The sequence below is a fragment of the Ananas comosus genome, linkage group 17, assembly GCF_001540865.1.
Source record: "Ananas comosus cultivar F153 linkage group 17, ASM154086v1, whole genome shotgun sequence".
Lineage (NCBI taxonomy): Eukaryota > Viridiplantae > Streptophyta > Magnoliopsida > Poales > Bromeliaceae > Ananas > Ananas comosus.
In genome coordinates this window covers 2,441,946-2,467,093 of record NC_033637.1, presented here as the reverse complement: position 1 = coordinate 2,467,093, position 25,148 = coordinate 2,441,946, and the positions used below count along the sequence as shown (strand labels likewise).

Genomic DNA, 25,148 nt, shown 5'->3' with positions numbered 1-25,148 from the left:
ATTAATATTTTGATATCAAATTCAAATTTTAATTATTTAATAATTTTAGATATTTAAAAAAAAAAAAAAATGAAGCAGTTGCATGTTATCATTCTCTCTAAAAGAAAAAAATAGCATGCATTTACTGTAAAACTATCCAATAGTCTTAAGTGAAGCATTTTGTCTCATTATTTCTAAATAATAGGATACTGTATTGTACACTTTATCACATTTGATTTATAAAAGATAGCATATTCCCACTATCTTTTAAAAATACAGATCCTTATAATGGGAAAAGAAAAACTGTACTACTAATCACATGATTACGACAGCAAATGATAAATAAAGAAGGGTTTTTCTAAAAGTTACTTTTTTCAATCACATAATTGACATGAACTCAATATTTATGTTTGAGCATGTATATTATGTATTTGGTTTTACGCTCAATTGGCAGCCTTAGAATTATAATATTTATCAATTATTATGTATGTGAAAAAAAAAAAGAATATTGAGTGTCTCAGTTGGTTGAAGCATCAGATTTTTTTTTCTTTTACTGAAAAAAATAGCAAGTTACCATTTTGTTCATTTTAAAAAAAATAAATGTAGCCAAAAATATGAAATAAATACATTTCAAACTTAGGATCTTATATATTAATTATTAAGCTTTTAGGGGCGCAATCGAGTAGTTGGTTGGAGCATTGATTTTATGAGCCGCGGATTCGAAGCCCGTCGGGAGTAGTTGCCAAACTAAAAATTAATGGCGAGTTTGGTTCCGCCGGGACCAGTTGCCAAATGTTTTCGTGAGAGAGATGCTCAAATTAATGGTTCCTCATGCAATGAAATCAATGGTGAGTCCGTAATGTGTCTTTCCTAGGACATAGTGAAATTAATGGCTAGAGGATTCTAATGTAAATAAAAATTGTGGCTTTTGCATCGACCGTCGCTAGTGCAAGTGGCAAAAAGGTTTGATGGTTGATATTCGAGACTCAAGTTCGAATTCTAGTTGATTCACATTTCTAGCTAAATTTATTTTTAAATGAAATAAACGAAACAAGTAGCATGCTAGCTTTCTCTTAAAAAAAAAAAAAAAATTTGTGGCTTTTGCTATGAATGGAGAGTCAAAATTAGCCTTTAATAAGACTTCAAAATAGAACCTTTTTTGAAGCTTTAATTAGCACTTTTGCTTCTACTACAATCAAAACTATTAGATAACCTTTACTACTTAAAAAAAATTTCTATTGCATTTCCGCGCAGCCTTTCTTAAAAAAGCTACAGAAAGCAACAAATGGCCAAATATATAGGGGATATCCTAATCATAATAATAATAATATAATAATAATAATACTGCTCAATCATGCACCAATAATAATTCCAATATAAAAGCTAAGAAGATTGAGTATCCGAATCACCAATTCTCATCCAGTAGGCGCGTACATATGCCTATCTCCTTATCNAAAAAAAAAAAAAATGAAGCAGTTGCATGTTATCATTCTCTCTAAAAGAAAAAAATAGCATGCATTTACTGTAAAACTATCCAATAGTCTTAAGTGAAGCATTTTGTCTCATTATTTCTAAATAATAGGATACTGTATTGTACACTTTATCACATTTGATTTATAAAAGATAGCATATTCCCACTATCTTTTAAAAATACAGATCCTTATAATGGGAAAAGAAAAACTGTACTACTAATCACATGATTACGACAGCAAATGATAAATAAAGAAGGGTTTTTCTAAAAGTTACTTTTTTCAATCACATAATTGACATGAACTCAATATTTATGTTTGAGCATGTATATTATGTATTTGGTTTTACGCTCAATTGGCACCCTTAGAATTATAATATTTATCAATTATTATGTATGTGAAAAAAAAATAATATTGAGTGTCTCAGTTGGTTGAAGCATCAGATTTTTTTTTCTTTTACTGAAAAAAATAGCAAGTTACCATTTTGTTAATTTTTTTAAAAAATAAATGTAGCCAAAAATATGAAATAAATAAATTTCAAACTTAGGATCTTATATATTAATTATTAAGCTTTTAGGGGCGCAATCGAGTAGTTGGTTGGAGCATTGATTTTATGAGCCGCGGATTCGAAGCCCGTCGGGAGTAGTTGCCAAACTAAAAATTAATGGCGAGTTTGGTTCCGCCGGGACTAGTTGCCAAATGTCTTCGCGAGAGAGATACTCAAATTAATGGTTACTCATGCAATGAAATCAATGGTGAGTCCGTAACGTGTCTTTCCTAGGACATACTGAAATCAATGGTTAGATGATTCTAATGTAAATAAAAATTGTGGCTTTTGCATCGACCGTCGCTAGCACAAGTGACAAAAGGACTTGGTGGTTGATATCCGAAACTCAAGTTCGAATTCTAGTTGATTCACATTTCCAGCTAAGTTTATTTCTAAATGAAATATACGAAGCAAATAGCATGCTAACTTTTTTTTTTTTAAAAAAAAAAATTGTGGCTTTTGCTATGAATGGAGAGTCAAAATTAGCCTTTAATAAGACTTCAAAATTAGAACCTTTTTAGAAGCTTTAATTAGCACTTTTGCTTCTACTACAATTAAAACTATTAGATAACCTTTACTACTAAAAAAAACTGCTATTGCATTTCCGCGCAGCCATTCTTAAAAAAGCTAAAGAAAGCAACAAATGGCCAAATATATAGGGGCTATCATAATCATAATAATAATAATATAATAATAATAATAATACTGCTCAATCATGCACCAATAATAATTCCAATATAAAAGCTAAGAAGATTGAGTATCCGAATCACCAATTCTCATCCAGTAGGCGCGTACATATGCCTATCTCCTTATCCTGAAGCCAGCAACTCTAGCTCACCCATGCATGCATCCAGAACAAATTAATTATACGCTAAAACAAAAAATAAAAAATAAAAAATAAAACAGATCATTAACAAGAGTAATTAAAATGTATGAATATATCTAGCTAGTCTGCGTGCTCAGGGGCAAAATGGCGTTCCCGGGTTGTTCAAGTGGCTGGGGATGGCGAAGTGCCTGAGCCTGCCCTGCTGCTCCTTCAGGTAGCCGTCGCACAAGAAGGTTCTGGAGAACTTATCCTCCACCGGCCGGTCGACGTCGTGCACGAACACGTCGGTCTCCCCGGGGCTGCGCCGCATCCTCGCGGCCATACCGGCGGTGTATATGGCCCCCATCCTCCCGGGGGCCTCCGGTATCCACCCCGTCGGCGCGTCCACCATGATCACGTCCCACTCCACCTCGTCGAACACCCTCGGCAGCTCCTTCAGCGCCAAGCGGCACGTCGTCGTCGTCGAAGCCGTGCCGCCTCCCGCTGCCACCGCCGTGCACTCGGGGCGCTGCCCCAGCTCCAGCAGGCCCTCGGCGTCGCTCACGCGGGTGTCGTACGCGACGTGGTACGTCTCCAGCGCCGGGTGCTTCTCCCGCACCGTGGCGATCCACGCCGCGTCCTCCTCGAGGAAGACGGTGCGGCCGCCCTGGTTGAGCGCGCTCCACATGGGGCTGTCGTGGCCGAGGCCGAACACCAGGAAGTTGCACGGCGACTTCCGCGCCAGCACGCGCGCCGTCACCGATATCTCGTCCAGCGTCTGCTGCGGCGTCACGTTCGACGTCGCGTAGTGCACGATCGCGTCGGCCACCGACGCCGGGAGCTTCGCGCATGGGGATGCCGACGACGCCGCACCGGCCGCCGCCTGAGTCGCCGCCCGCTGGTTTAGCGGCGTGGGCGAGAGGTTTGATCTCAACACGAGGAGGAGCAGGATGATGAGGAGGGAGAAGCCGAGGAGGATCGGTTTTGTTCTGGCTCGAAACGAGTTTTGTAGCTTGGCCTTCATGGCTAGTAAGTGAAGTGCTTTTCTGATATTCATCTTTAGCAACAAATTATAGGGGAAGAGGAGGAGGAGGAGGAGGAGGAGGAGGAGGAGAAGGGTCGTGAGAACTGTGAAAGCTCTGGGAGTGGGTAATGGGTTGTAGTATTTTAAGTTCTTGATCGGGACCTTTTTTCTTTTTTCTTTTTTTCTTTTTTTCCCTTTTTTTTTTTTTTTTTTTTTTTTTNTTGTGTGGTTGGGGGTGGTTAGCAACGACAAGAGAGGACTAGAGGAGTTGGCTGGACATTGCTGATACTTGAAGATGCAGCAAATGAGAGAGTGATCAGGACAAGTGACCTAATACCCAATTAAGGTTTAGGTGCGTGTGTGTACGAGTGTGTAATGAGAGAGAGAGCGACACCGATGATGCACGTTATTCCGCTCTGTAAAGGAAATAATTGGATTGGGCGGTTTTTATAAATTCTTACGGACAAAGGAGTGGTTGTGAGTTGTTACGACTCTGACCTTTCATGCCTCTATGATTTGATATTTTCTTTGCTTGTTGTGGTGTGTAACATGGCTTCCCCGCTGAGCAGGTGAGAGTGTCGCACCAGATGGGACCATAGATACATGATTGGTCGTTCCATATAGATACATGATTGATCGTTTTAAGAAAATACCAAAAAGTTGTACAATTTGTGCAAAAAAGAATCAATGTTCCGCATTCATCTATGGCCAGTGTAATTGCGAAGCTAACTACCGACCTAACGACCTCCAATGAAATATTGCAACCAACACAATCAGATTACCATCAAGTATAAAGCACGCGTCCCTTCCAGAGTAAAAGTTACCTTAGTACAAAAGTTGTGGAGTCGCATTCCGTGGTGAGTTGATTACATGATAAATTGATAATTACCAAAATGCACAGATGGTTATGATGAATTGAGCGATTCATTTTCTTTAGATATTTGGAGAAACCGTACTAAAATAATAATTATAATTAAAACATCCCCCACAATGCGGTACAATTACCATTTAATTCTCGACATAGAAAGGTTTGGGGGCATTTGGAACAACCAAATAACCTTCCAAAGGACTAAAAGTGGGGACGAAGAAGATGGTGACATATCAGCAACCAGAATTGGTAAGGAAATTGAATTTGTTTTTTGTACAACCATCCAGAAACAGAGCGTGGTAAAAATGATGACCAAGTTAACATATTGGAAAAGGATTTTGATGCGAAAAATTAATTAGCAGTGTAAAAGCTCAGTGTGTTTCGGATCTTACATGGCTAATGATCGGATATTATTTTTCCAAGAAGAACTAGGAAATGAAAACTAGAGGTTAGATTGCAACGGAATATGTCTGAAACAAGTAACACAATATCTTCTTATGGTCACCTGATCGAAATCCTGTGTTCGGATCGATCAGATACGGTACCTGCAAAATCAAGCCACAATGGTATCAAACTTGTATTCTGAGCAAGTTTCCGAATCGCGTGTTAAAATAGCACGAGTCAATTAGAACTACCACACAGATGCACCAATGCAATCTGTTGAAATGTCTGTGTTTCGGCTCCATGTCCTTTTTAACTTTTGAAAGAGCTTTTGGATTTAACCACTTGTCCTAGATTAGCTAGTAAACAACATTTATCATGTTGGCCAATGTAATTAATATTAGGTATATGGCCGGCCAAACAGAAAGGCAAATATGTACATCCTTGGATAAAATCAATGACCTTAAACATTAGTATCAGAAGAAAACATGCTATGATTAGTGAAAGGAGTTAAATCTATAACATCGTTTAAAGCATCAAGTAAAAGGTTCAGTAAGAATCACCTCTTTGGAACCTGATAAATCAACGAGCAGCTGAGATCTTGATGACCCTTCTCCAACATTCTGGAGAATGTAAGGAAGCCCCAATTCACATAGTGCTTCGCGAACAATCCTGGCAAACTGAAGAAGCAGAAGAAAAAGCATCAAGGCAAAGATCAAAGTTATGCTCGAATTGAAGATGAAAAAAGAAATTCAGAAGTGATGCTTACAGCATTGTTCTCATACGAGAAAAGCTCCAATTTCTTGGAAGGCTGTTCTCCTGCTTTATTCCACAGCGTCATCCCTCTTCCTGCTCGAAGAAGTGTAGGCACCCATCCCGTAAAAATTGTGCTGCAATATTGCAGGAAATACTCAACATTTCCTACGCAAATTTGTTCTGTCAAGCAACTTCAAGGTTCTTGACAAAAAACTCAGCTCTTGGGCAAGCTTTCAACGTAGAAAATGCTATTTCTTTAGGGTTTTATTAAGAATATCTTGATATTTGCTAGTTAAACAGCAGAGCTATAAACTTCAATATTTCAAAGAACATCTAAAGCAGTAAAGCAAGAAGAGGGAATGATTTTGCTTCCGTTACATCACAAATTCAAGCTCCTAAAAGCATATTGCATTGTAAACAAGTCAAATGCAGTTATGGTAGAAGCTGTAGTCTACTGCTGATTTTGCTGCAGTACTCAAATCTAGTAATGTTGATATAAGAACATAATTAGCTTTCAAAGCATGTTGACAATAATGCCAAGTTGTAAGTACCTCTCCAAGAGCCCAAATGTGGGGCTTCTTCCTTGGCCATATTGTTGGAACAAGTATTTCACAATATCTCCTGGACAACCAAAAAGGGGTTTATAGAAGCAAAAGGTGTTCATAACTGCAAGCAAGTCATTCGTAAGATAAATGATAAATAATTCTTTTCTACTTCAATTAAAATGTACTTGAAGCACATAAAAGCTTATCCTTACCACTTTCATAAATCGACATGCCAGTGTTTAAGTCAACAAGGAAAGGAAACCTGCATCATCAATACCATCTTTAGTCAAGCATTGCTGTAAAGTGTCCTGAACTGCATGGATGCCGGGGGGGGGGGNGGGGGGAGGGGGAGGGGGGCAAGATATGCAGTTCTATCACTGCGCTTAGCATAGGTTTTCTAGAATAAGTGTTTGAGTGCTATTCAAATTATATTCTGCTACATAAATAGATAATCCAATAATCTGATCCAATATACTACTGCAGGACACAACAAATGTTAAGCTTAACATGACATATATAATTAGGGCATAAAATTTCATGAACTTGGTTGGATACGTCTCTAAGAACCATAAAGGATACATACTGCTCTTTCCCACCAATATTTCTAACAATTTCTCTATGTCTTAGTGATCCTTTTGGGCAAGGATAAACCTGAAAATAATTTGCAAATAATTCCTTATTAGACAATTCAAAAAATTAAAACAGCTCAGAACAAAATGATGGGTTTTTGTTTCTGATTAGTGATTCTCAATCCGACTCCAATATCTAGATCAACAAACGTTGATTAAGACAAGTACTCTAAACTTTTAATCGATAATACTTCTTTCCAGCAACACAAAGGAGTTAGAATATCAAAAAACAGTTACAGTGTAGCTGGAACTCAAGATTAACTGCCACATGCCTTCTATATGAAAAAGGGAAATTTAGTTAAACTTCAGGGACAACACATTCAGTACCTCTACAGAGAGATCGAGCTCTGTCATTGCTTCTCGGACTCTCCTACAAAAGGGGCATGCCTCTGTCGACAAATGCCATTAAGAACATATTACTTGAATAAAAGAAAACATATCTTAGTAACCAAGGATTTAAGTACCGTCGCACGGGGTCGTGCCAGAAACTTGCTCGCACAATACGGCATGATGTGTGCCGAGCCGTGCCGATATGTGCTGGTCAAAAAAATTATTGTGTGCCGACACATAATAGCATGAAATATTTATTTTCTTTAGCAACAAAATATTCTAACTATTTATTATGTCTTTTTATCACATCTTTCGAATTTTATTGAGGAAATTACTTACCAATTTAAAGAATAGAGGGTTTTGAGCTGTGCCATCGGCACGGGATCTGTATCGTACTAGTATCTTGTTGGCACGGTACGGCACGGTGGATACGACCCGTGCCGACGGGCACTTAAAACCTTGTTAGTAACAATGTCAAAATTGAGACACTAATTATGTACATTTACACTATTTACAAGCACAACCCTAAACCTCACTAATTTTTTGTACGTATGTTAAATTGAGCCGTCTTATCACGTCAGAGAAAAAGCGTTTAGTATGGTCAGGACCTCCATAAGGCTGTATGGAAAAATTTACCGAATTCGTATAACTGCAAGTTTGTTGGACTTTCCGAAGAATTTAAGCTGCTTCCACCGCCATTTGTCGATTTCGATCCCCATGGAAGCCGAGCCAAGCTCGACAACGAAGATGTTGCAACCTGGCACGGTGATTCGAAGAAACACAGAAAGCAATCAAAATGAATTGCTTCGCCAATACCATTCGTATTTCAAATAACGCAATCTCTATTCTGGAGCAACAAAAGAAACTAGAAGGAAAATTCGAAACATAAATGGGTCGAATATCCATATCATTTCGACATAGAAGCAAATAAGTGGCTTTGATGAGTATACCTCTATAATGTCGTTGCGTTCCTGCGAGGGATCTCCTCCCTGCGCACAAGGAAAATTTGAAAACCACATAAGTGATACAAATGTGATACTCGAAAGATAAGCAGGTGACCCTTTCTTGTCCTAATTTGAATTGAGATATACTGAAGTGACCCATATCAAAATCTTGTTATATGCATCATCTCACTTTTTACAAATTCACATAATGAATTTGTGGTCGATAAAAAACTCGATATTCGGCATATCGTATCCTAAGATTTTCAGAGTTCGCCGTACCTGCGCATCACAGCTTGTAGTAGAATTATTTGACACTAAACAATTTCAAGCGAAGTATACCAGCGGATACAAACGCAACCGAAGTAAAAAGAGGTAAAAGATCCTTACACCAAAAAACTTGAGGAGGGGGCAGAGAAGAGACAAGAAGCTTCTAGATGGGCTTCCTCCACCAGCGCTTTTCAAACCTATGGTTCTTCGCTCGGTATCGTCCTCCGTTTTGGGAGAAAGCGCTCGGGGTTTGGTATTTGAGGGGACTCGAACTCCTTTTCTAGGAAACTGTGGAGATCCAGTTGAGGAATCTCGCTTAGGAAGAGGAGGAGGAGGAGGAGGAGATTGTAAGAAGCGGAGTGGGCGATAATAAGCCGGAGAAAGAAGCATGGTGCTTCTGCTTCTGCTTCTGCTTCTGTTTCTGGGTTTGTGTGAAGCGCTGGTTCGGGCGAGACTCGGCTGTTTCGCAATGAGGATCATATTGGGTGCCCCCATCTAAAGACACGTGTCTTCTTTCCAATCTAAGGCTGATATTGGTCGAGAAATTAAATCGGTGAACTTGGATCACCAAGTCAGACATGGATGGACCGCAGCGCTTAATAGTTTTCCGAGGAAAAAATTGTTTCTTATGAACAAAAGTAATAGTACATATATTTAAAATATATCTCTCCAAACTTTGTATAAGTTTAAATATATATATATACCTCTTTTAGTCAGCGAATTAAAACTGACTTCTCTCTTATAACGTAATTATTCTACTTGTCATTTTATGTTGATTTTAAATCTAAGATCTTAAACTATTTTATAATTAAAAAGTGCGTTTAATAATTCAAATTTTATAATTTTGCAATTTCATACCAGGATAATAATATGGCCCAAATAGGGCGGTGCACGCGATGACGTGGCACACGAAGTTCAAATAATTCTCTCATCAGTAGAGGCCGAAGTCATCTTTATACAGGCAGTTCACAGTAACCGCGCGTCGTCGGCGCCGCAGAGCAGCTCGCGGAGATGTCTATAAAAGCAATCGCGAGAGAATGGTGGAGGAGCGCAAAACCCTCCCAACATCGTCTCCTCCCTCTTCCCCGTCGTCGTGCTCCTCCTCTTCGTCCCTCCGCTCCCTTCTCCTCCTCCCCCGACGATAATGGCGACGCCGAGTTCTCCGGCGACGGGCTCCAGAGCTCCCGGCTTAAGATCTTCGATCGCGACCTCAAGAGGAAACAGGTCCTTCTCTCTCTCTCTTCTTTGAGCTCTACTTGAGCTCTACGTCTAAGGCATTGGATTGTGTTCGAATCGGGATCATCGAGTAGGGTTTTCATTTTCGTTTTTCGTTCTCGTTTTTTTCACTTGCAGAGGGATCGAGCGGCGTGGTTGATGCGGGGGAAGGACGATTTCGTCGACTCCGTCGCCGAGAACCTTCTCGATCGCCTCGAGGTGCTCTCCAATCGACCTCTATTTGGATTTCTCTCTATCTATAGCAATATTAATTGCTGTGTAGGTGTAATGAACTCAAAAATTGCTTTAGTCGATTGAGTTAGCGAACTGTATCAACTGGTTAGTTGATTGTTGGGTGAAGTTTTATTTCAAAAGAAATATTTCCTATATGTATATATATTCTATTCTGATACTATAGCTCTTATTAGAATGAGAAAAAACTAATCCCTAATAAAAGGAGTTAACTAGAATGCTCAGTTGGTAGCTTTAGAAATAATTTTGGTTTCTAGAATTTCGAAGCATTCCAGCTGCACAAAGGATTATTCTGAAATTTTTTGTGTCTTTCAGGATTGCAGGAAGACATTTCCAACGGCATTATGTCTTGGGGGGTCTTTAGCGTCTGTCAGGCGTTTGTTACGTGGGCGGGGTTAGTTCTGTTTGCTTAAATTGTAAATGTTCCAAATCTATGCGCCTTTCAGCCCCTACCCTAGTTCACTATTTTTCTGCTTCATGCTGATATCAATGCTTGGTCATTGTTTTGTGAAATAATTGATTCTTTAACCATGGATTCTCTCTATCGCATTGCTTAATTGTGGGGGGAAGATGCTATGTTGGCATTCCCTTCATTACATCAGAAAACGGACACAATCAACCAAATTACCGTTTCTTATTTCGTTTAATGATGGAGTTCACTTCTAAACTTATTTTGAGTTCATGTGTCTATTTCCTGACACCAGGTCGAATTGAAAAGCTGATCATGATGGATATGTCATTCGACATGGTTAAAAAGTTGAGGGATTCAGAAAACAATATCCTTGATGACAACCTTGAGACTTCGTTTGTGGTTGGAGATGAAGAGTTCCTGCCAATCAAAGAAAGGTCAATATACACTTTTTCTAAATGGATGAAGTTCATTTAACTGGTTCGTCACATTATGATTTTTTATTTTTTCCTTCCCCATAAAGCACTTCTTGATATTTTTGTTATGTAAAGCTCACTGGATCTGGTAATCAGTTGTTTGGGACTTCATTGGACAAATGATCTCCCTGGAGCAATGATACAAGTATGCACTACAGACCTTTTGATTTATTTGATTTTAATATTTCATTAAGCACTGCCTAATGGTTGAAGAGTAATTTAAATCTGTGGCAGTGTAGACTTGCATTGAAGCCTGATGGTCTCTTCCTTGCAGCTATTCTTGGTGGAGAGACTTTAAAGTTGTTAATTCTTCAACTTGTGCAGTCTATTACCTTTTGACTTTTAACATCTTATTATCTCTATTTTGTGTCTTATGATTGGGCCGTAACAATCAGAGAGCTTAGAATAGCATGTACAATTGCTCAAATGGAACGAGAGGGAGGTATCAGTCCTCGACTTTCTCCTCTAGCACAAGTACGTGTCCTGATCTCAATCTTATTTTGGCTTGTGAGTTAGACATAAGGCTAGATTAACCCTATCCTGCTGTTCTTGATTATTTCAGGTGCGTGATGCAGGAAATCTTCTTACAAGGGCAGGCTTCACCCTTCCTGGTGTTGATGTAGATCAATATACTGTCAAATACAATAGTGGTCAGTGCCTATGATAATCATCTGGATGTTTAGTTGACACAAACTCCTGGTCCCTTGCTTAGAAATTTGCCCTACGTTGATTAATGTTTCAATTGATGATTGAATTTATTTTTTAATTTGAGCTTGACCTAATAGTGCTTAGCCTCATGAAAAGATCTAAGTAGACAATCAAACACTTTGTTTCATATAGCTGATCAGCCCTACTTATATAGAACTCACAAAGAAACATCAATACGGCACTCCCCAAGTTTTTATGTGTTAAGAATTATTTCTTTTTTCTAGGGGAAATATCTACTGCTTTCTTTTTCCAGTTGTATGACCCTGTATATTTCTGACTATGTGTAGCATTTGATCAAGTTTGCAAAGCTATCACATTGGTCTTTTTTTAATTCTTCTTTTTTTCTTTTTTAAGAGTGGAAATTTTCAGCAGCTAGAAATTAAATTCTATGAAGTTTTACTGTTAGTATTGGAAAATCTTGGAAGCTGTGTTTTCTGCATTTGTCATGGCAATAACTGCCTCTTTCTCTTTCGTTTTTGTTCTCTGATGTATACTTCTTTTTTCTAGCCTTGGAACTTGTTGAACATCTCCGAGCAATGGGTGAGACTAATGCTCTTTTCCAAAGAAACCCTGTAAGTCCCCTCCCGCCCCCCCGACAACCAAAGAAAAATGAAGAAAGAACAAAAAAGCAGCTGTTTTTTTTCCCTTGTTGAAAGATATCTTAATTTATAAAGATTTATTATTCATTGTCTTGAGGTAATTAAGGCTAGCTACTAGATTGCCCCTTTTTGTCCCTGACTATTAGGGTTTTTACAACTTTTACCAGATTCTGAAGAGAGATACAGCTTTGGCGACTGCTGCAGTTTATCAGTCAATGTTTGGTGCTGAAGATGGTACTGTTCCAGCAACTTTTCAGGTAAACTTCAGACCCAATATTGCTTGGGTATACTTGATATTGGTATAGTTCTTTCATTCTTACCACTGCTCTTCATCTCAATCTATATAGTACATTATATTGTATTTTTTTACTTATTTTATTTATTATATTTACAAACTTGGTCAAACTGAAAACAAGCTAGCCAGGCTAAGCTCAACCTTGGATTGTTTACTTGTTTATAAGTAGATTTTGAGCCAAATACGAGCTGACTTGGTGAGCTGTGTTGACAGCCCGAGTTGATAGTAAAATAGTAACTAATATTTGTCAGTGAACATAAACTCAACCTTTTTGTAGTACCAATAGATTTGGAAAATCTTTCTATGTTCCTTTTGTGACAGATTTTAGACAATGGTTGCGAATTTTCAACAAATAGGTAATCTATATGACGGGATGGAGGGAGCATCCATCACAGCAGAAGGCCAAGAGGAGAGGTTCTGCCACCATATCATTTAAGGACATCCAGAAGCAATTCGGTTCGAGCAGCTGATGGCCAAGCTTGTAAGTTCTTCTTTATTTCCCATTTTTTTTTAATATCCAAGGGAATAATAAAAACTAACAGCCAGGTTGAGCAGAACAATCTCCACAACCAGTGTACTGGAGTTAAATCATTTGCCCCTACAAAGCAAGTGTAAAATTTTTGTTTCCCACCCCAAGCCATTATACTGGTGTGGTCTTTCATATGTTTGAATAGTTTTAAAATGTTTCTGAATGTCAACTTTGCTGGAACGTTTCCTTTTCGTTATTCTATGTATCAATAATGGAAGTTTAACCAGTAGATATAAGATATGTAAGCGTGGAATAGAAATCATACTATAACAAATAAGACATCTAAGCTGGACATAGAATTAAAATTTGGTTGACTCGAGGATTATATTTAAATTTTGAGTCGTCAAGCTGTATGTACATCTCTAACTTCAGTTATTTGGATTTCTAAGACTTTCTTGCTGAAGTCAGGGGAAAAGAGACGACAAAACTAAAATAAAGTATAATAGGTATCTAGTGAATAGCATGAGAAAAAGCTGAAGGCGAAAATCATGAATTGTTATCATCTGCTAATAATAGTTACAAACATACAATTTACATACACCCTAAATCAATTATAGACTCCTTTTCCTTTTGCTTTTCACAACCAATTTTCTTGATTTACAAACATATATAATTCATTCAGTGCCAAAATGGCCGATCCAAGAAACAGCTTCTTTTGCAGCTTTGCTGAGGTATATTATTATTTGTACTTCTACAAATATCTGAAGCTTTAAGAAACACTGAGAGAGGCTGATTCTGAACCATGGGAAGCTTCTTCCTATGTGTAGGCCATATAGCTATCCCTTCCATGAAACTGGAAATATGCATGAGAAATTGTTGCTGCACCTGGCCATCACATCAGTCATGGACTTGCTCAGCTATTTATCCTCTTTTTCTTTTTTCCCTCCAACTTTCAATTCCCACAATCTAGTAAATTAAAGTCTTTCCAGATTTGAAACTTTTTTTCTCTAAGAGTGGCTAGAATTGAAAGTTGAGATACGACGGATGACAGATGCTTTAGCAGGTCCATGACTCACGTGGTGGAGCAAGTTCACGCAATTATTTCTAAACAATGTACATGGTGACTAGCTTGGATGTAAGGATAGTGTACTTGTTTCTCATGGTTACTGTCGATTATGTGTCTTGAGACCAGCAATATAGGACCTGGGAGCAGCCATTTCTAGTAAGGGATTTGTTATACTTCCTTTTAAAGCAGCCCGTATTAGTAGAAATTCTTGTTTGTCTTTTCCTTGTCGAGGCGCGCTTTGCGTACTGCTTGTTGTATCTGTCTCTCATGCTCTTTGAGCATGTCTTCTACATTTCCACCTGGAGGCATTAACGGTCCCGAATAGTGGATCCTTTTGTTCTTAGCTCCGTAACTCTGAATTCGTCGAGACCAAATATATGATCTTAGCAGAAGAACACTAGTAACAACCTTAAGCCTTGGAATTTGTTTATTTTCGTGTTAAATCGCTATAAACTTGTTTGATATAGAATGTTTATTACTAGAACATATTGTAAGGAGTATGGTACTTACCAGTGATGTATCCTTGATTCCTAAATCTTTCTTGTGAGAAGAGGCTGGCCTGTCGAGCACCTGCTTCTCACAGGGCTCGGCGACGTCGAGCCGATTGTATCTTGAATTTGCAGTCGTTCTAGCCGGCATTATGAAGTCGGTACCCCCTGGTTGATGCACGTACGATCGCTGCGATTGTAACTGAGGGCCGTTCGATACCCGTACTGAACTGTATGTGCGTCCAGGAACCGTCCGATGATCGCCGTGATTCCCCTTGTTATCATACCATGTGGATCCAATCCCAGGTGCGTGCATTCCTGTTTGTAGTCCTGAAGGTTCGATAGGGAATCCCGCCCCACCATCTTCTTGGGGATTATACTTCTCGCTGGTGCTTTTTGGATTTGCTTGTGCTTGCCGTTTCTGCACACGAAGTAGAATAAAAGGCTTAAATTTTAATTTCAAAATTAATTCCATCAACCTACCGTCTCTAATGCAGGTAATAAAGAACTTGATGATTAGTGTTTGAGATTTTAAGTCTAGGTGTTTTAAAATTGAACGAGCAAAATTGTTCTTAGTTCAGGTGGCTTTACAGAAAATAAAGAAGGGGGAATAATAAACTACTTTGTGTCCAGTAATTTTGCAATTAAGAAGGGCCTCGATTGAACCTCTTAAAAGGAGAAAAATTAAGTAGTGATGTGTAGAATTAAAAGGTAAAACTTTTTCTTTTTCCTTCTGTCGTGAGTTGTATGTAGCCTTGCAGGGGTGTCTTTTTCTTGTAACGTTTGTAGAAAGTATAATAAATACCTGCATTTCTAAGTTGGCATTTTCTGCTGCCCCTCCTTTGGATTCATTTCTCCCAGGCCGTACAGATTCAGATCCACGGCCGTTGAGCGCCGCAGCTCTTTGCCTATAATTGTGAAATGAGGTGAAAAATATATAAAATCCCAAGGAAAAAAAAAATTCATCACTTCTAAGTTTGTATGAAATTCTCCACAAATGTGCCTAGAAAACAGAAACTCTGCGATTGTTCATTAAAATATGTAGTAAAGAAGGAAAAAAAAAAAAAAAAAAAGTTACCTCCGAGCTTCCTCATCCCGGAGTTTAGCGTCATACTCCTTGCTCGGCGGATACTTGGGCAAACTCGAAGGATCGCAAGGCAGCGGCTTTGTGCTGAAAAACTGAAATTTTCTCTCATAAATCAATGCTCACTAATGCATAGATAGGAACACGTAAACTAACTCCTAATCATACTTAGCTGTAATTGAAACAAAGATGAGAGATGCTGGACAACATACCTCGCTCTGAAGAGCGGATGCCGCTGTGCCCCGAGCATCTGATTCTATCGCGAGCAAGGTATCGAGGAGAGTTAAAGCTGAAGGCGGGAAATCCTTGAACGTCTCGGCGACGCACCGCCTGTACTGGTGCTGAGGCTTGAAGATGGTGGCGTGTGGCAACTTCGATTTCTTCCAGTACTCGTCCGACGGCGACCCGCAGAGCTTGAAGATCTTGTGCAGTTGCTCCACCTGTAGATTTCGTACAACCGGAAAGAATTGGTCAGCTACGGCAATCTCCGAAACCAAAGCTATTACCCTAGCCTAGGTAAATGTATAAATATATATACCTCGGTTCTACCCGGCATGATCGGCTTTCCAGCGAGCAATTCTGCGAGTATGCAACCGGTACTCCACAAATCGACCGCAACACCATATTCCGTAGCTCCGAGCAGAAGCTCGGGAGGTCGATACCACAAAGTAACGACACGACTCGTCAATGGCTGTTCCTGATTGGGATTGAAAACTGTCGCTAAACCAAAGTCTCCTATTCTAAGATTTCCGTTGTTGTCGATCAGAAGATTCGAGCCCTTGATGTCGCGATGCAAAACTCCACGGCTGTGGCAGTGTTCGAGGCCGCGAAGTAGCTGTTGCATGTAGCACTTCACCTGGCATTCACATATAAGTTGATGTGAATGATTTATATGTATATAACTGGTTGGAGCTTTGTAAGGAGGATAATAAGATCAAGGACCTGTGGTTCGGTGAACTTGAGACCTGGAGTTGCAGCGAGTCCAGCGAGATCGTGCTCCATGTACTCGAAAACGAGATACAAGCTCGATGACATGCGCGACGTGATGATGCCCTCGAGCTTTATCACATTCGGATGATCGAGCCTGCGCAGAATGTGGATCTCCCTAGCCATGAAGCGGACGCTTTCGGGATCCATATTTATGAATCGTACTCTCTTCAGCGCGACGATCTTTCCCGTTTCGAGGTCCCGGGCTTTGTACACATTACTGTATGTTCCTTGTCCAATCTGCAAGGATTGTGAACGATTGTGTCAGAGCAAAAAGATCACAGGAGTTAGCGGAGAAAGCGGGAGATATTATTACCTTGTCCAATTTCTCGAACGAATCCGCTCTGCGCGGCAACCACCCTTTCACAGCCTCCCCTGCCACCGAAGTGAGCCACGAAGGCCATCCGGCGATGACATGCTCCCCGGAGAAGCCATTCGGCACCCCATTCATCCCCAAATGAGCCTCTGCTTCATTGACATCGCCACGATCTTCAATTCTTCTGGAACCATTCCTATTTGCACCAACATCCACAGTAGCCCTTCTCTGATGCCCTCCTGCCTTCTTGGTCCAATCTACGGCCACCGCAGCCGCCGCCTTCTCTTCGTCGCTCAATTCCACCGGCATTGAGATGATGACCTCATCTGCCTTCGGCTTCGAGTTGACCAGAATCGCGCCACCATCATTAGAACTCGGTAACACCGTCGCCTCCTCTTTCTTGGGCTCCTCTTTCTTCGTTAGCGTGACGAATCGCTTCAACGACTTGCTCGAAAGCGAGGCCTTTCGGACGGTTTCGATGTTCTCATCGGTGGCGATTCCTTTCGAGCAAATGCAGCCCATAAGCAATGAATATGATCAAACTTTTCCTCCTCTCTTTTTTTCCTCCTCCCCTTTTTTGTATCGATCGTTTAAGACGAGATTAATTGCATGAATCCCGTAACATCGGCGTACCCAAAAAATGTACAAACTCAACACTCATGCGCCAATTCAAATCCCGTATCAAGGAAACGATGGCTCCTCTTCACAACAATGTAACCCAAAAATTCAAAAGATGGGGAATTACTTGAGCTCGCGAATTAGATCAAAATACAACGTTAGCCCGGTGCTCTAATTTTCTGCAAAATTTCGAACAATTGAAACCTCTCCCCTCTCGTTTCCTCTGAGAAGAACGAAATGGATTAGAGGGAGAGAGAGAGAGATTGACATTGGATTTTTTTTTTCTTTTTCCTTAATAAGGAAAAGCGAAAAAAAAAAAAAAATTAGAGACACAAAGGCTCCAACGAAGTGGGAGAGGGAAAGGAAAGAAGAGGGGATTCTCGTTCGCTAATGCAGCGAAAAAACCGCATGGCCTATCGATTTCTATTTGCTATGCTCTGACGAGAAGTGGCTGGACCTGGTCCACCACGTCAGCCATGGACCGTACAAGTTTTATTAATAAAAGTTTTTTTGCGGGGTGTTTATTAGACACTTCCAATTTTTGCTGAATCTGACTTCCAAATGCGTACAGCAGAGGGAAGCAGGTTTAGTCGAGTCGAAGCTCCAGTTCTGATAAAATTAATATAGCCAAAACATTAAAACAATTTAAAAATAGAAATTAAAAAATTGTCCATGGAAATGAAGTGCTGCGACTTGGTTATGATCTTAATGTTCCCATAAATGGCTAATCCGCTAATGGAATAATTAATTCAGATTACAAGTAACCAACTTATGTTTCCAGATGAGCCCAATGATAGCAATTTAACTAAAATAGATTTCGAAGGTTGCAGGCATAGTCAGTTAATTCGGATTCGGCAAAAATTCGGTACGGATATAATACGCATAAAATTTATTTTTTAATTTCTAAATTCGTTGAAAAATTCGACTTAAAAAACGAATTCGGTATAAAATATAAAATATAAAATATAAAATATAAAATATAAGATAACTATATTTAAATATAAAAATTATATGTTTTTTATTCATATTTTTAATAATTCGCGAATTATTCGACTAGCCCAAAAATTCACGAATAATTCTCTATCTTTGAAAAAAAATTCGTAAACGGACCGTTTAATTCAAATTTTCAATAATTCACAAATAATTCGCGAATTAACTATCATAGGTTGCAGGGGCTTGTGTTGGCCTGTTGGGCACTCTTTAAATATTGTTTAACGTTTTCCTTTTTCTTAATTTAGATATTTCAATAATTAAACAACATCATATTGGAACCAAATGTTGAGCAGAAACTAACAATTTTTTTTTTTTGAAAAAAAGGTAGCACACTAACTGCTTCATTCGAAACTAACAATTATTACAATTATATTGAGAACGGCCATTAGTAGTTTAGCATGGGGGAAGATATAAATGTGCATGAATGTTTCATCATTCAAACTTCTGAGTGATACCACATTCAACCATCATTTTGTATAAACAGAGCCGAAATTGTTAAAAGTGACAAGATATCAACATGACAAAACTTAACCAACAATGCGGTTATGTACATCGTATGAATATTACACAATGTTCGCATTTTGCAAATAAGGAATTAACACTAACCATCTCCAAAATGATTAGTGGAGGGGGGTGGAAAGATTAAATTCATCATGGTCTGCAAATAATGCAGTTCATTCAATTCGGTCTGCGCTCGTCCTTCGTGTTTCTAACAGCATAAGTAAACAAACATAAAGAAAGGTCTAAATAAAAGAGCACTAAACACACTTTCATTCAAGCTCAAAACATTAGATAAATAGGAGAATACCTTTTGAAGCTCGAGAACACACTTAACTCTGCAACCTTTTCGGCGGAAATGAATGGATGCCTATGAGTTCAGAGCATTTGAAATCGCATAGATGAAGTCCAAGAAACCAGTCCCCTTAAGCAGGCCTTTGCCAGTTAGGAGCTCAAAATCTATTAGAAACAGGAAGCCGATTATAGCTGCTTTTCCATTTATCACCTCATTTTTCCCGGTGAAACCAAAACCTTCGGACTCCTCATCAACTACCATTCTCACCTGAAAGCGGATTGAAAAGCATGATATGGTAAGCTTAAATCGTGCGCTATGAACAAAAGATAGAGCAGATATTGCAAAACGATGCATAATTTACTAGCTTCATTGAAATCTTCCAAGGCGGTGGATAAAGGATAACCACACAAGTAATGACAATAACGTCTAATTTGCGGACTCACACACGCACACAAAGAGAGAGAGAGAGAGAGAGAGAGAGAGAGAGAGACCTCCTCAACATTGACATCAGATGCAGTAATCCCAGGTTGAGCTCTGCCACTAAAAATAATCTCTGCAGATCCACCTGATCTGTTGGCTCCTCTCATGCTAATGTATATGTTTTCCCCATCCACTTTCACAGGGTAAACAAACAGCTTCCTCAGAGCAGGTGTAAGAACCCTCAAAACTGGATTTTTTGGGTACCATTCCTTTATTTCTCCAGTCCGAAGATCAAATGTGCTGTCTGTTGTTGGGCAAACAATACAGCCATCCTGCATATGACCAGAGAAAAATGAGTTTTATTTCTTAAAAAAAAAAGAGAAAGATCCACTCAGTTTGAACTCAAAACATTTAGATACATCCCATCATTCTAATACTCCCAGAGGCCGGCCCAAATTAATGGGGCATAATAACATCTAATTGCTGCTATTACCAAATTTTATTCATTCATGTCATCGGTAGCTTTAAAACAAATAACTTCAATCGCCAAGAAATTTTTCTCCGCTCAGAATCCTCAAGTCAGAGAACTTGAAACTTTTCAACAAGCCGCTTCTTCTTTCTTAAGTCCTCCAAACAACAATCCCCAGGTTCAGAAAATGTCATGCAGATGCTCCAAAGATCAAACCTTTAGGTGCTGGCGTTAAACCCATTCAGTCAGCAAGTTAACTATTCCTGTCGGGTCATCGGTGTTATAAACAGAACTGTGATCATTCACTTCGCAGATAACAGCATACACATTACAAGTTTTATGTTTTAAGATTACTATGACACATGCCTTGGCAACAGCCGCCTCTGCTTGTTGGTGAAGCTTACTTTAAATTATCCGCAGTTAAAGATATAAGTTCCAAAAGACCATGTAATGGCTAAGCGCAGGTCAGAGGCCAAAATCCATAACTAGCTTGATCTCTTTATACTCAAGCCCATAAAAGTAACTAAATCTGTAATCACAAGAGATCGAACAAACCCTTCGAGTGTTCATTAACATTCAGTGACTTTTAAAATTTTGACCATGTTAGATGATCACTCAATTCCACTAATCGTCATCAATGAGATAAGACTTAAAATGCAAAATAGTAAGAAAAAACCTGAGTGAGCTTCGCATTGAGAAACCCCTCACTGTACGCCCCTTCTGCGGGGGAACGGTTCTCGATCGCAAAAATCTCATCTTTGTACCACAGCAACAAGATCGTCTCACCATCCTGTACGATCACCCTCCGCTCCCCCTTCGGCAGCGCCGCTAGCGGAACCACCGGAATCCAATTCACTCCGCCATTATCACCTCCACCGCCGCCGCCGTCGCCGCTTCCCTCCACCACCTTCGCCTCTCCACCCTCCACCTTCGACACCTCCGCGGCTTTGCAATTGACCTTACGGAGCGATCTCGAGAGGGAGCGATGGGGAAGGAGGAGAGAGTGGCGACGGGAGCGAGAGGAGGAAGAGGACGAAGAGGACGAGATTACGGCGGTGGAGGAGGCGATGATGAAGGTATTGGTTGCCATGGAGGAGAGAGCGAGAGCTTAATCCTAACCCTAGGAGAGAGAATGGGAGTAGTGGGGGGAGGAGATGAGGGGACGGGTTGGGTGCCCATAGCCACACGATAAAGATAACGTGAGAAAGAGGATCGAGTATGGGGGTGTAAAGTTGGACACATTTATAGGTTCTCATCCCGTCCAGTCCCAGTCGCCAAATAATCAGCTTTGCAAAATTTTGGCTTTAAATAAAAAAAAAAAAAGAGAAAAGGAATAAATGATCCATGTTTTTGTTCCCAATTTTGCAATTTGGACTCTTCTTTTTTAAAATTTTGAAAAGAAGGGCATGCTACATCCCTGATTTTGGGTTCTCTACTCAGCTAGGCAAATTGTAACTGGCTCTGTATCCACACAGAAGTTCCATTCAACATGTTATGCCTAGATACATAACTACAAACTTGCGAATAAGCAATTACATAGTTAACATTAAGATTTGAGTACAGTGAATAGCAATGAGATTTACAGAATACATCTTAATAATCAGTGCTATTGTTTATATATCATACACCCCGAGAAAAATGAGTAGGCATCTGTCAAAATTGATCAGCAAGCTGTGGAAACCGTTCAAGCACCCAAGTCACACCCCTGATTATAGCCTGCATGCTCACACCCAAAAGGACGAAAAGAAGAGCTATCAAACAAAAACATATATCGTAGAACCAAGTCAGAATCCAAGCATAGTTCATCCACAATGATTTGTCAGATTAGAGAATTAGGACCCTAATATAAATTATTACACAAAAAATGAATCATCGTGTATCTCATATAGAATCTCTATAATGTGCTCCGGAATCTTGGTTGAAATAAATAAAGAAGGAATATAGTGGAATAGAAAACGAGTTAAGCATTGCGAATTTGACAACTCATTTTGTTAATCCTGATAGCTCATTATGCCAAAAGCTGAACCAAATTTGTTTCAGGTAGAAAAGTTAGATCAGCAAACAAAAAATGTATAGTATGCTATTATTTGACATACAGTGCACATACCAATGCCAACTCCCCAGGCTTAGTGGCAGGTTCCACACAATCTCGACCATATCTGCGTCGACAGTTAAGTGGAGTATTGTGAGTATTTTGCAAATGCTTACAGTTATATAGAAACATTCTGGCAGATATGTCGCTCCAATGATTCAATCTCTTCTAAGAAATAGGAATAGTCGTTGGAAATTGCTAGCCAATATCCACCTAGATAACAGATTGAGTAACCATGATTAAATATAACACAAGTGTAGAAGCCCCTTTTCTCCCATATATTTCTACAGGATAAGCACTGATTAAGTGCCCTTGCATGTAAGATGACACATTCAGATGAGAGAACCTAGTAAGAAAACCAGCTTGCACTACCCTGGGTGCTCAACGGACATGCATTTGAGATACAAGAAAGAGCTAAGCAAGAATGAGCAATAAGTACCAGTAGTGACACTCAGTAGAAGTAATAGTAAATGCGTTAATGATGGTAAACTGAGTTTTTTTTCCTATTGTAAGGAGTGGCAATTTTGTTTTTGGATCGGCCAAGGACCAAACAAGTTTAAGATATGAGAAAAGGAAGATATGGTTTAGAAACCCTATTCAAAATCACAAGGATCTATAACGCTTGTCACATTTTTGACTAATTATCAACCTAACCTGAAATGCTAGATTGGTTAGAAAAATTATGCTAGCTTTAACTGCATTTTGCCATGTAATTGAATTAATATATTACTCTAACTGCATTTTGCTATGTGGTTGTGCTAGCTTTCTTTTAAATCTCATTTTTGCAACCGAAATAATTAGATCTGCTTGATTAGATATAGGCTATCATAGATGGTAATAATAACTTCTGAGTATATAAAGCAACGCAAGAATAGAACGATACATGCATACATGGGGGTTAGTGTGCCGCGAGAGGTATGTGTATCAGTGTATACCTCTACGTCTAAGTTTTTATATATAAATATCAATACTTTGTAGTATATTTATGTATGGAATTGGTACATTCATTGCCTTATCTCAAGTGTACGGTTTCCCTGCTTCTTAAAATTTACAGTTTCAACCTATCCATACTCAACATATCTACATCCCATCATAGAAGTGCGTTTCTTTTGGTTATAGAAGTCAACTTACACTAACTGTCTCTTGCCATCCAATATTTCCAAGCGATAGAAGCTGCAGCCCTTGCTGAATGGAAAAGGCTTGCCCTGCCACTCTTGGTTGGAGCCAATTTCTCAAAATACGCAGCTTGAGATATATTTAGAATATGTCTATTTCAGTCAGAAAAAGAGAATTGTTCACCATACCCAGGTGCCATGTAACTCCAATAGCTGATGAGTCTTCCTTGGATATGTCATCGATGACAAATTGAAGGTCAGGGCTGATAGATTCTGTGAACTTCTTGAAGAAGTGAATAATAGCCTGCATCGTGGGAGCGAGAACCCACATAAGGAATTCAAAAACAGTTTCAGAATCAACAGTACCGGCATTCGAGTCTTTCTATTTTATGGAAATGCTGCAAAAGACGGATATATCTCGGTCACGATGAATGCGAGATCCGTGCAATAATTTTTCTTCCAAGGCAAGGTGTAGAGCAAAACACTTTCAAAGTTTGGGATGTCGAAATGTTCGACTTAGGAGTTCGAGAACAATAAAACTTGAAAAGTACAGAAACAAGTAGTGCTATATAAAAATACTAAAAATACCACAACTTCTATGAATAGATCAATATAACCGTAGTTTAACCTCTTTCCCGATCTCTCAGAAAAGATAGGTATTTTAACAAGGATTTAGAAATCGACCTTGCGCCCAACGAAGGGGCGGGAGAAGACGAGATCCTCGTAGACGCAATCCTCTCCGATCAACACCTCCAAGCCATCGAGATCGCGGCGATTGATCCTGTCGTAGAACTCCCTGACCACATCCGACGCTGTAGAGCCCTGCTGAGCAGTAGCCGCGGCGGCGGGCGACGACGTCTCCGCCGCGCTCCGGCTCGTCGGAGCCCTAATTAGCGTTTTGGAGCGGCGGGGAGAGCAGGAGAAGAAGGGTCGCGAATCTGGGCGAGCTCCCGGAGCTCGAAATGATAATTCGGTGGGATTTAGGGTTTTGGGGGGTAGGAGAGAGAAAGAGGAAGAAGAAGAGGAGAAGGGAGAGAGAGTGGAGAGGGAGCTCGACATTGTTGACGAAATGGGCGCGCTAATTATTATCTCTAATTTTTTATTTTTATTTATCAAATTGGTTAAAAGTTCGCGCCGCTTTTGTGGCTGTGGAGTATGCAAGCAGTAACGCGAGCTGGCAAAGAAGATGAGCCCCAACTTCATAACTTCGGGCTAAGCCAATCTGCAGTTTTAATCAAATATACATGTGTGCATGGTGTCAGAGCGAACATTAATATTTTATTTAATAATTAACATTTTAAATTTTAAATCTTTAATTTAAATATTTTATATTTAATTATTTTTGGCTGATTTTATTTTTTTTAAAAAAACAATCATTTATACTGGATTTAAATGTAGTACTACCTATTAGAGTGAGATTTTGAATGGAATTCTCTCCAGCGAAATAGTAGGAAGTGGAGTCGACTACAATGTGAGTTGATTATGTTGATTCTCAGTTCAACACCTTTCTACTTTGAAGAAATTTTCACAAACAAAATTTTCAAATATTTCGTAAATAAATTCAATAGACTGAAATCAGAATGTTCCACTTTCAACTACTTATATAGTAAGTAAAGTCAACGGAAAATAATTGACACTTCTTAAGAAAAAAATATTTAGAACAAACTTTTTTTTTTTTATGAAAGATAAATAGCACGCTATCCGCTTCGTTTATTTTATTTAGAAATAAACTTAGCTAGA

General features: G+C 39.3%; 6 protein-coding genes across 9 annotated transcripts; 1 reads left to right on the top strand and 5 right to left on the bottom strand.

Annotated features, from left to right (window-relative positions):
- Positions 2,712-4,654, bottom strand: LOC109723053 (glucuronoxylan 4-O-methyltransferase 1-like). Its single transcript, XM_020251261.1, has one exon. It carries the CDS (start codon positions 3,855-3,857, stop codon positions 2,955-2,957), a length of 903 nt encoding a protein of 300 aa, XP_020106850.1. The 5' UTR covers positions 3,858-4,654; the 3' UTR covers positions 2,712-2,954.
- Positions 5,002-9,054, bottom strand: LOC109723051. The gene is made up of 10 exons (XM_020251260.1): positions 8,665-9,054; positions 8,284-8,322; positions 7,970-8,090; positions 7,331-7,392; positions 6,958-7,025; positions 6,587-6,636; positions 6,381-6,450; positions 5,843-5,963; positions 5,637-5,753; positions 5,002-5,237 (listed from the first exon to the last, which is right to left on the bottom strand). The coding sequence occupies exons 1-10, from the start codon at positions 9,037-9,039 to the stop codon at positions 5,142-5,144; spliced, it is 1,119 nt and encodes a 372-aa protein (XP_020106849.1). The 5' UTR covers positions 9,040-9,054; the 3' UTR covers positions 5,002-5,141.
- LOC109722741 (putative methyltransferase At1g22800) lies at positions 9,511-15,345 on the top strand. Of its 3 annotated transcripts, XM_020250861.1 has the most exons (12): positions 9,512-9,768; positions 9,898-9,978; positions 10,327-10,405; positions 10,716-10,857; positions 10,972-11,041; positions 11,131-11,195; positions 11,292-11,370; positions 11,459-11,546; positions 12,112-12,176; positions 12,371-12,460; positions 12,855-12,979; positions 14,585-15,345. In XM_020250861.1, exons 1-11 carry the CDS (start codon positions 9,556-9,558, stop codon positions 12,966-12,968), a joined length of 1,086 nt encoding a protein of 361 aa, XP_020106450.1. In that variant the 5' UTR covers positions 9,512-9,555; the 3' UTR covers positions 12,969-12,979; positions 14,585-15,345. The 3 variants fall into 3 exon arrangements, with proteins under 3 accessions (XP_020106451.1, XP_020106450.1, XP_020106449.1); XM_020250862.1 differs by lacking the exon at positions 14,585-15,345 and having other exon boundaries at positions 9,511-9,768; positions 12,820-12,952; XM_020250860.1 differs by lacking the exon at positions 14,585-15,345 and having other exon boundaries at positions 12,855-13,253.
- LOC109723330 (probable serine/threonine-protein kinase At1g09600) lies at positions 14,229-17,144 on the bottom strand. Its single transcript, XM_020251664.1, has 8 exons — positions 16,909-17,144; positions 16,548-16,832; positions 16,144-16,461; positions 15,818-16,045; positions 15,600-15,700; positions 15,327-15,429; positions 14,544-14,942; positions 14,229-14,387 (listed from the first exon to the last, which is right to left on the bottom strand). The coding sequence occupies exons 1-8, from the start codon at positions 17,041-17,043 to the stop codon at positions 14,229-14,231; spliced, it is 1,728 nt and encodes a 575-aa protein (XP_020107253.1). The 5' UTR covers positions 17,044-17,144.
- On the bottom strand, positions 18,962-21,401 carry LOC109722742. The gene is made up of 4 exons (XM_020250864.1): positions 20,878-21,401; positions 19,804-20,064; positions 19,328-19,579; positions 18,962-19,228 (listed from the first exon to the last, which is right to left on the bottom strand). Exons 1-3 carry the CDS (start codon positions 21,289-21,291, stop codon positions 19,388-19,390), a joined length of 867 nt encoding a protein of 288 aa, XP_020106453.1. The 5' UTR covers positions 21,292-21,401; the 3' UTR covers positions 18,962-19,228; positions 19,328-19,387.
- On the bottom strand, positions 21,649-24,587 carry LOC109722743. Of its 2 annotated transcripts, none has more exons than XM_020250866.1 (5): positions 24,093-24,587; positions 23,598-23,712; positions 23,425-23,498; positions 22,309-22,360; positions 21,649-21,917 (listed from the first exon to the last, which is right to left on the bottom strand). In XM_020250866.1, exons 1-4 carry the CDS (start codon positions 24,465-24,467, stop codon positions 22,328-22,330), a joined length of 597 nt encoding a protein of 198 aa, XP_020106455.1. In that variant the 5' UTR covers positions 24,468-24,587; the 3' UTR covers positions 21,649-21,917; positions 22,309-22,327. The 2 variants fall into 2 exon arrangements, with proteins under 2 accessions (XP_020106455.1, XP_020106454.1); XM_020250865.1 differs by having other exon boundaries at positions 23,425-23,506; positions 24,093-24,583.